The 11945-nt window shown below is 35.2% G+C and overlaps 1 protein-coding gene across 1 annotated transcript; it reads left to right on the top strand.

The window, feature by feature from the left end:
• The first annotated feature begins 612 nt into the window (after nt 1–612).
• Nucleotides 613–6002, top strand: LOC144453427 (uncharacterized). Its single transcript, XM_078144758.1, has 3 exons — nt 613–768; nt 4671–4868; nt 5598–6002. Exons 1-3 carry the CDS (start codon nt 624–626, stop codon nt 5960–5962), a joined length of 708 nt encoding a protein of 235 aa, XP_078000884.1. The 5' UTR covers nt 613–623; the 3' UTR covers nt 5963–6002.
• The last annotated feature ends 5943 nt before the right edge of the window (nt 6003–11945 follow it).

Genomic DNA, 11945 nt, shown 5'->3' with positions numbered 1-11945 from the left:
CAACCAAATCTCAGACACGTTGCTAAATGTATTTATTATCGTCTGGCTCGAAAAGAAATGTACTTAATATTTCCATGTTTTATTGTCTGTTATGACAATAATTGAAGTAAAATTGTTACATTTACAAGTAGAACAATTTGAAAATGAACATGCCAACCTTAGGTTGCCCTTCACGTGTTGTCCTTGTAGTATGTTTAACGTATGATTGTAGCTCAGTGCAAAGAAAGTGCAGCAATGTTGGTTAAGATATACATGTATGTCATGCCAGACGATTACAGAAGCGATGTTGCTAAGGTATTTTTCGAGCCAGATGATAAAATGTAGCAATGTTTGTAAGATTTTTGTCCTGCCAGGCAACGTTTTGTGTCAAGTTTAAAGATTTTCGTTGCATCTACAAAAATAAGTAGGCCATTCAACCAGAATAAATCGACCAACTAAAAAAATCAATCAATCAACCAACCAACCAACCATCGACCAACCAACCTACCAACCAACCAACCAACTAATCAATCAATCAATCAATCAATCAATCAATCAATCAATCAATCAATCAATCAAGTAAGCGATAAATCAATAATAACTCTAAGATTTCGTTCCTACCTACAGCCAGCCACGAAGAGTACATGAATGGCAAGTACGGGATTGTTGACGAGCCATTATTTGACTGTAATTATGATGGTGGTTGTGAAAACGATGGTTCATGCATGTCTGATGGCACTTGTCTTTGTAAACAGCAGTACACAGGAGAAACATGTGATCAATACGAAGGTGAGTTTTAATGTGAAATATTGGGGTATACATACATACATACATACATACATACATACATACATACATACATACATACATACATACATACATACATACATACATACACACACAACAACAACAACAACAACAACAACAACAAAACAAAACAAAACAAATAAACAGAAACACGCGCACACTCACACGCACATGCACACGCGTAGGTAAGTGCGTCATATGCTTTCATCAGTATGGATCTATTATGTATATATCATATATATATATATATATATATATATATATATATATATATATATATATATATATATATATATATATATATATATATATATATATATATATAATATCTATTCAACAGGATTTTACGCAAATATTTTTCTTAAAATTAGAATCGTGTTCCAAGATTTACAATTCTAATAATCTTTATGAAAGATTAAAGGATGGTTCACACTAAAGGTTCTTGACTTAAGAGCCTACTTGAGATTCAGGTAAGATAAATCGGTAATCAACCAGAGCATTGTCACTGATGAAAATACCCTAATTGTGACACATGGGAGAGATATTCTCCCATTGAAATGAACCCTATGTAATTCCACAATTATGGGTTCAATTCATTGATCGTGTAGTCAATTTTGAGATACAGTGTTGTTAATGTAGTTCTTAATACGCATGCATCATTCAAAAGATTTAGAGTGTTTTCAGTGAGACAAGGCACCACAGTGACTAAGATTTCAACTTCTAGTCTTCAGGTCTTCTTAAAGGGAAACACAAGTGGGACTTTATTTTTTTTATCAGAGCCGCATTTTTCATTTTTGCCAATTTGAATGTCAATAAAAACATGATTGTCAATAATGACCACATATAAGGCAAAAAAAGGAGAAAACAAAATGGCAGTTTGGAGTCCAAAAAATAGCTTTCCGCTAATCGAGTTTGGCTCCATCGCTAACGGGAATAATAAGTTAACATTACGGGCTTTAATAATTAAATAAACGTACAGATTATAAACATAACACAGACACAGAACTAATTATGACAAGAACCATAACGGAAAATTTACACTTCAGAAATGATATACTCTTTAAGCGCTTTCCTAAATTCATATTTTTATGTCAGATTTTTCATATGTATTGGAAGACTATTCCAGAGTTTAGCACCTGCATATGAGATTGAAAATTGTCCGACAGTCGTGTGTGTGATAGGAATAGATAGATTTTGATAACATCTCAGCCTAGTTTCATATCTATGGTCTACACTTTTGATTCTGAAGTAATTCAAATGATGAGGAAGATATCCAATACATCATTCAAAAATAAAATTCCAAACGCCTAGTTGATAAAGTTCATAAATATCGTGGAGAACTGAATTCCTAAATAGGGGAGAAGACGGTTGCCTGAAGCTGGAGAATGTAATACAGCGTACACACATTTTTGTATTTTCACGATAGAAAGTAAATACGATGAGAATGTACTCCCCCAGACTTCCAAACCATAGGTGATGTCGGGCTGATCAATGCTCTGTACAGTAAGGGTAAAATGTGTCTGGGTACAAAGTGTCTCAATCGAAATAGAACACCAGACTTTTTCTTGATATTTTTTTTGTCACCTCCTCAATATGGTATTTCCAAGTCAGGTGTTTATCAATGGTAACCCCAACAAAAGAAGCTTTGTCTACCTGATTTATAACACAATCTTTAACTCAAAGAGATCCGTGCTTGTATACCTTCTGACGCTTGCCATGAAAAACTATATAATTTGTCTTTGCATTATTGATTTATTTACATCGCACCAGTCTGTAATATTTATGACATGATAACTGACTTGATCCAGGTTTACAATATTTGTTTTATCTGAACATGTGTGAAATAAATTGATTCCCCTTCCCCAATCTAAAAAACAAACAAACACACGTGATCGGTACAGTATAGATGACATCAAGAAGAAATGAATCAGGAGTAACTTCATGTCCCATGGTTTCATGTAACCCGTCTTATGAGCCAACAAACACACCTTTAAGATCGGTATCGAGACACAAAACTGTTAAAGGTACTTGTAGTGAAACAGATAGTTGGTTTCCCTTCTAGATAGCAAAATATTAAAGTGTATGTACATGTATATACCATTCCCGACTCTCTTATGGAGAAAGGGTGATACGTCAGTGCCAATAATATAGGTCGTTTATAATGACTATCGTTATTAGGTATGTTGATGAAAGCTTCTCTAGATGAAGGTGATATTATTAGAGAGGCTGAAACAAGATATCCACACTAGTCTAATGGAAATACGTGCAAATTTAGCGGATTTGTCCTTGAAATCCGAATCTCTACTACAAACTACGACATAAACGAAGTCATTGGCAGACAGAGAAGGGCATCTTTAGACTAAATGAGGGGGGGGGTATAATGAACCATCACATATACCTTACTGTAGCTAACAATGTGAATCAATAGGTTTAATATATATATATATATATATATATATATATATATATATATATATATATATATATATATATATATATATATATATATATATATAGATGTTGCCTTGCTATTAATATCAATCGCAATTGAGATATTAAGATAAATGTTTGCTGGAAAATATAGCAAATGCATATTGAATATAATGTGTAGCTGGATCGTAGTTGCATACGTAGTCACAGACACAATAAAACTGTATTGCTTCTTCATCCTCTAGAGAAACTGCACTAAAACCGTCATCAATAACACGTCAGCGCAAATATATGGGTATCGCGACAATTGCCCCCCGGACAATTGCCCCGGACAATTGCCCACGTAGGACAACTGCTCCGGACAACTGTAATCGCAAGAAGATTGTCTGGACAACTGCCACCTAGTAGCTGCATGAACGCCAACCTCACTCTGTTGTATGTACGCAAAATTGAATAGTCCTTCGCTGCATGTGCATAATATACTTGCCGATTATTAGTGGCGAGGGTGATAGGGACTTTATTGTTACAGATTCTCTACGACGTGTGAAGGTATAACCTCAGACCACCAACAAGTTTGTTTGTTTAGTGGTCTCAGGTATGACACGGTCATTTGCAAGAATGAAATCATTATTATCAAATATACCCACTGAGACCATGGCCAGTTTATGATAATTCTCGCTCTATCAAACAGACACTGATAGTATTATATACACGTAGGATTGTCTTCGTTTGAATAACCATGTATCTCAAAATATATATTTTTGGGACAATTCCAAACGTGCCCTTCTATACTGTTCTCATAAAACGTTGAAAAAAACACTTTTAAGCAATAAAACGGAAGTTTGATGAACGTGCAATGCCTTGTTTTGTTTTTCAGTCCGCCCACGTTGTAGGAAGCTGCCTCCGGATAAAAACACTTCGAAGTCTATGTTCAAGTTCTTTCTGCGTCATTCCTTATTACTAATGTCACAAGGCCATCCTTGCGTACTCGCGCATTACACAGTATCGCATGCTGTGAAACAAATCATGAATCGCTTCTATTAGATGGCAGACCCACAGGATGTCTTGAATGACAATATGATACTCTCTAAGAATACTACCCGTGTAATAATTGCTGAATTTGATTTCGAAAACAGTCATGTCTAATCTGCTTGTAACATCTCCCTGCCGTACACGTCGATAGTACTAACCTTAATTGAAATCGTAACTACACCAACCCCTTTTTACTTATGTAGGCTATATATATGATACTATCTATAACGAATTCGTTGTTCAATCCTATGTCAATTTAGAAAGCTAACAAATAACTATTTAGTTTACCCATACTATCATCGTTTTATCTTAAGGTGAACAAGTAAAAGTGAAATAGCGCCATCAGTCGACGAAAGCTGGAAGGCATTTTTTTCTAGTTTCTTTATACTATTCCAAGTTTTACCTTTGTTTTCTTAATTCAGAATGGCTTGAAGAGGACCAGGAATCGGATGACGATGGCAAGTCACCTACAAACACCATCATTGTGGGTGTAATTGGTATTGTCATCGCAGTAATTGCACAATGTATGTGCTGTGTGTGTCTAGCTGTCCGCCACAAAAAAGCAAGCAGACGACGGAAGAGAATGAGTTCAAACATTGTCACTTTACGGACTCCAGATGGTACGAAATTTTAGACTATCAGTATGTGTTTTCTTTGACAAATTGACACGAGGCTTTGTATGGCTAAACCTACAAATACATATATAGATATAACTAATATAATATAATATGACTACCTCCCATAGAAGTTCAATTATTGTAAGTTGAAATATATATATATAAATATATATATATATATATATATATATATATATATATATATATATATATATATATATATATATATATATATATATATATATATATATATATCAGTCACTTGATGATACTTGATGATCGTATGTGCAAAAATATAACCAGTTCTTGCGATTATTACAAAAAGTGTAACAGCTAGACAGACAGTCAGCCAATATCCAACCAACCAGACAGACAGACAGACAGACAGACAGACAGACAGACAGACAGACAGACAGACAGACAGACAGACAGACAGACAGACATATGGACGGACGGACGGACAGACAGGCAGGCAGACAGACAGACAGACAGACAGACAGACAGACAGACAGACAGACAGACAGACAGACAGACAGACAGACAGACTCATTTGCAACATACAGCTTTGGCATGATATTTGAAAAGGTGTTCGACCATTCACAGGACCTTGCATTAATTGTTTCTTTCGTGTGTTAACAACAAGTTATAATAAGATCAACAAGTGACTACCACTTGAAACATTTCATGTCACAGTAATTCACCTTTCAATTTCCTCTGTCGTTTATATTACAGGACGCGAGTATCAAGGTTACAGACCACAGTGGTCCAAACAATTTGAAAATGTGCGACGTTCTGATAACACCGTACCCAAATCTTCAACGGATAGAATAAGAACGACTGGGCATCTTAATTCCAGCGAGGCACGGCGTCACAGTGGTCGTCGGGAAAATGAGAATGAAAGTACGCCCTCATCGTCAGTGTCAGTGTCAGTGTCAACCACAACAATGCCTGTTATCAGTATTTCGGAGGTGACAGAACAGGGACTAATTATACAGCACAATGGTCGCAATCATGGCGTGTCGCCGCCACCTTCGTATGAGGAAGCCACTTCGAAATACGTGACGGTAGAAGCCCCAAGGACACCGCCAACTCATTAATCTTTGGTATTAATTACTCACATTTAAGAATCGGAGGAAAAACACACAACAAGACAAGATTATAGTAAAACAAAACATGTACGATGTTGCAGTGGTTATACAGTTACCACTGTATAGTATATTGGAAAAATTTATACTATGACAAACGTTTTGGCTAATTAAATATCAATAATGAACTCTCAACTACTGAAATGTACTAGTCAGCTGTGGCGTATACATTATTCACTTGATACAACTGAGCAGTACATAGTAATGGCGTCGCTTTGAGCGAAAAGAAGACGAGAAGTAATGATGAACACGGAATTTACAGACTTTAAATTTGATCAAAGTCATTATTTAGCCTAGCCATGGTAGATTAAAAAACATATCCTCCTGCAGTGTTTTATTACAACATGACACGGCACTTCCTACCATCGATTGACTATTGAAAGAGACATTTTCTATGTGCGGTCATATGAAACTTCTGTGATCGGTGCCAGGTATTGTAGCGTTAGATATTTGGTGCTATGTTACAAAAAGACATCTTATTTTTTTAACAGTAGCATTCCTAGTGAATAGTTAGAATGTCTCCTGTGATTCACCTTGGCTTTATCAGTGGAGATATAATATACTATCTTCTTTTTTTTAAAAAACACCTCTTCCATCCTCCATGTTCATGATATTCTTAAGTTTAATCCCCGCATCACGGGCAAGACAACCTGTCACCATGCTGCATGTCATTTTAATGAGTTCAGGTTGACCTTTGCCCTCCTCTGACCTCTGCCCTCCATCACCCGCTACATCGTGTGTAATGGTATACAATTTAGTTTGCACATCCACTTTTTCTACGTGCATCTTTATAGAACATAACATTTACACATATCATTCAATGAAATTGTCCTTTTGCCAATTTCCTATGTCAGAAGAGTTTAATTTCTGGAACATTTCTTTCCTATATTGTACCACTATCATCATTTTATCACTGACAAATTTGTAATATCTAATAGACATTTAGCGACAATATAGTGCACACGACTATCACACTATTTCCTCGGAAACTTAACCATAATATAGAGACTGTCTACTCTCCGCTGTGCTACTTTGCATAGTTGCCGCAAGGCAAAATGTATCAGCTATATAGATCTAATCGTATATAATGATGGTTAATTTACTGAGAGAATAAGAGAAAACCATGGTTGTCCTACTGGGAAGATTCGACAGTGTCGGAAACATACAGAGAGTCAGACAGACAGACAGACAGACAGACAGACAGACAGACAGACAGACAGACAGACAGACAGACAGACAGACAGACATACATACATACATACATACATACAGACAGACAGACAGACAGACAGACAGACAGACAGACAGACAGACAGACAGACAGACAGACAGACAGACAGACAGACAGACAGGCAGGCAGGCATGCATGCATGCACAGGTAGACATACATACATACATACATACATACATACATACATACATACATACATACATACATACATGCATGCATGCATGCATGCATACATGCATGCATGCATGCATGCATGCATGCATGCATGCATGCATGCATACATACATACATACATACATACATACATACATACATACATACATGCATACATACATGCATACATATTTGCAGACATACATGCATACATACATGCATACATGCATACATACATACATACATACATACATACATACATACATACATACATACACACATACATACACACACACATACATACATACACACATACATACATACATACATACATACATACATACATACATACATACATACATACATACATACATACATACATACATACATACATACATACATACATACATACATACATACATACAGACAGACAGACACACATACACATACATACAAACAGACAGACAGACAGACAGGTTACAGGTATTGATCACAAACTTATATATAATCAATACATACACTTGTTGTATACTGTATTTAAATAGAATATATTCATGTATATAGGGTACGATAAGGATGCAGAAAATATAGTCTATAGAAATAATAGGGATAGACATATTTACACGTCAAATAATGATGACAAGGAAATGAGAGTAAAGAGACAGACAAACATAGGTATACCGGTATGCATGTACGTATTTAACTAATTTCACTGGAACTGTGACAGACTGACTGTGACAGACTGATGGAAATAGCTGATGAATAAGGGATATTAGAAGACAGACTAGAGACTTGAGACGTATGTTATACAGCGACTTTTAATTGGGAAAACTTTATCAGGCATATTATACAGACACATATACGAATTTTAAAAAAACTGGTACATACGATAAAACAAGCCGCGAAAAAATACCAGTGCGTTTGCTTGAATGAAGTGAGCCAGGGAAAGACTTCATGCAAAGACAAGATTGGGTAAAACCAGCAATACAACTGATACAAAAAAAACAATTACAAATATAACAGTGTCTGTCTCCAATGTATCAGTTTCCATGTTTAGTATCAGTTTGTGTGTATCTGTGGAAGATATAACTAACTGTTAGAGTAACAGTCATACTCAACAGTTATAACTTGTAGAGTTCTATCATTATGCAGAGAATGATTTGTAAGATCCGGGCTCCTGTATGTGTTTTTATTTGGTGAGTTGCCGGCAGTAATTACAATGCATGTCTCTGCAATTGCATGAACATCATCATGCCTCATTCCTGTTTACCACAAGTAAGCAAATGCACCGGTATTTTTTTTCCGCGGGTTGTACGAAAAACAGAAATGTTGAGCATGGCATAAGAAATGGCACTGGTGTGACCAAAACAGTTCTTATTTTAATCATTAATATTATGTTAAAATTATCAGTAACTTTGTTTTTAATCGATCACTTATATAACTTTTAATAAATATTTGTACATTAATTATTCGCCATGTATTTTTTAAATGTTGGAATCTTATGCTTATCCGATTACACGTCATACATTAAATGCATTCGACTGGAGTCAATGTTTAATTTTTCCCTTTATTCCAATTTCGTTAAGCAATGACGTAATAAGACAATGAATTGTATTTCAAACAGATCGTGTATATAAAATGTATTATATATATCACCTTTGACCCGTTAATAAAATTATATATGTCTGCATATTTTAATGAACAATACGATCAATGTGTCCTCAGAAGCTCAGGTTGTAGTATGTGTTCGTGGTGCCTTAATACCCCTCCTGCTCTGAAGGTTGCCATGACATAGACGAATAGTGATCATGAATGTATATGGCGAGTTTACTGTTAGAGCAGAATATGCGCTGTAGTCTATACTCTGTGTCTCTAGTGGTCGTTAAGTTAATGCGTTTTGGTTTCCTTGTACCTAAAATTGTTTGATTGACGCGGTGTTCTTTGAACAGAACATTCCTCAAGGGTAAATTTCCCCTTTCTAAAACAACTCTTTCAAAAACGCTTCACAATAACAGAGCTGACTAGAAATGTTCCTAATATTCAAATGAGGAATATTTTGATATATACATCGCCATTTGTTGGTCAATTTGCATAGGAAACATAGGAAGCACACAAGCCAAGCCAGCCCCCCCAAAAAAACTAGAAAAAACGTTTCGAGAGAACCCAGAAAATGGTGGGAAACTTAAGGCCGACGGGTTTTAATGCGATTGGTAATACCCAAAGGACAAAACTATAAATTCTAATATAAACCCAAACACGTCCGTGGAAATACAGTAGGCTTACTTTCATCCCACTTTTACATTACATAATTATTACAATAATACATAAAACCACATAAAAAATTACTGATCTCTGAAATTGACCAAGGTCAAGTTCGACAACTTCACTAGGAATGTATCTATAAAGAGCCAAAAAAAAATTACAAGTTTCTGTTGCATCCTATTTGTAAGAAACGAATTTGCTGGATTTGCTACGGAAATGACCTGTGTAATCAAGGTCATCATAATTTGATACACACCTACAGTACACCTGATAACATGTCTCCTTTTATCCGAATCAAATTATCAAATTAATCATTTGATTTATGAAAAGCTTATTACTCCACGGAGAATTATCATGAGGAAGCAAATAATTGATCATAAATTGATAATAATCAGTCTCTAAGCATTGGAAACAACTATAATTATACGGAGTAGATACACGGAAGGCAACGCGTTTGCTTGATACTTTTGTTCAATTTAAGACCGCAAAAGTTGCTGCAATTACACCTGTAATAAATATTTATAAAATTGAGGCATAGCCCGATCGTGACTGGAAAGGTTCGAAAAAAATAGATGATTTATATTTATTATTGTGAAATGACTTTGTTGTCATATATTTCTTTATTGAAAAAAAAAGATCTAAGTTAATGAGTTGTGTGAGATAATGGGTGTAATAAAATTTACGTTTCATTGCTGTTTTTTTTATATCTGACAAACACACGGTACCATGTCTTCGTTGACTGTCATGAGACTTACTAATGTATCATTCATGAACCTTAAAAGGTCATTGGTCACTAGAATCACATGCTACACATCTTTGATAGATAAAATTGTGTACCTTGTGATGTGATCAATACGCTTAGTTATATATGTATGTATGTATGTATGTATGTATGTATGTATGTATGTATGTATGTATGTATGTATGCATGCATGCATGCATGCATGCATGCATGCATGTATGTATGTATGTATGTATGTATGTATGCATGCATGCATGCATGCATGTATGTATGTATGTATGTATGTATGTGTATGTGTGTATGTGTGTATGTATGTATGTATGTATGTACATGTATGTATGTATGTATGTATGTATGTATGTATGTGTACGTTGTGCGTGTGTGCACGTGTGTTTGAGAGAGAGAGAGAGAGAGAGAGAGAGAGAGAGAGAGAGAGAAAGAAAGGGAGTAAGAGAAAGAGAGCAAAGTATGTCTGTCCATTAGTCAGCAATAGTGCAAACAAATTCATTGCAATCAATCAACATCAAAGATTGAAGTGGAAACGATTTGAAATGGAAATATAGAAATGATATATTATGATACATGTTTTAATTTAAATTGGCAGGCAAAATTTTCAATTAATTGTTCTAACTTTTAAGTCAAGGCTTTTCTTGAAATCACTTATAACTGTCACCGTCATAGTGTCTCGTTAATGTTTTCCAGGGAAAATGTTTCAATGGAAATTCTTATATTATTTTTTTCTGCCAAGTTTCAACACACATTTAAAATTCTATGGATATAGTATTTAATAATAATACCCTTAAAATTACCATTCAAAAAGATGATATAAAGGGTTATCCTATTTCTCGAAGATTTGTTTTTAAAATTCAGAGTTGTAAATCACCCTATCGCACGTTGACATATGAATTTCAGAGTTCAGACAGAGATCACTGACACAGGGTGTCATTTTCGTGAACCTCACCTGTAGATGGCGTCCAGTCAACATTGATTCCTCACCAATAAAATGTACGTACAATCACATTACCAGTCTTGGCAGGTTTGAGTGCGATGAAATTCCCAGAGACATTTTCTTTGATCTAATTACCATTAAACCGTTGCTTAGCAACGTCAGAGGACGACTGTAAATCATGCAATCAGTAAAGTTGCCTGTGCAAATCTTACAGTTCAGTTTGACGCTGCCAAGTTTCCTGTAAATGCCAACAAGACCATTAGAAACAGCTATAAAACACAAGAAACGGAAGGCTAAAAATCTACAAGCATCGTTTATATCTCCATTCATTATTTAAAAAAAATTCCCATTTAGCTGTTGGACATATATTTATTAATCATAAATGACACGCTAACATGCTAGTAGTCCACTAAAAGCATTCATTCATTCAACGAGGTTCACTCTGCTTACCTTGCACGGCATGACGCACTTTCCGTAAATCATACAACAAACCTTCGTGTGATTTTTCTTATTGATCTTAAAGGAAATTATCATTATCTTCGGGAATTTTGGCTCTATGTACACACAGAGAGCGCCTGAATGATTTGACTGTCAAGTC

Source organism: Glandiceps talaboti, chromosome 1 (genome assembly GCF_964340395.1).
Source record: "Glandiceps talaboti chromosome 1, keGlaTala1.1, whole genome shotgun sequence".
NCBI classification, from domain to species: domain Eukaryota; kingdom Metazoa; phylum Hemichordata; class Enteropneusta; family Spengelidae; genus Glandiceps; species Glandiceps talaboti.
This window is presented reverse-complemented; position numbering and strand designations above follow the sequence as displayed.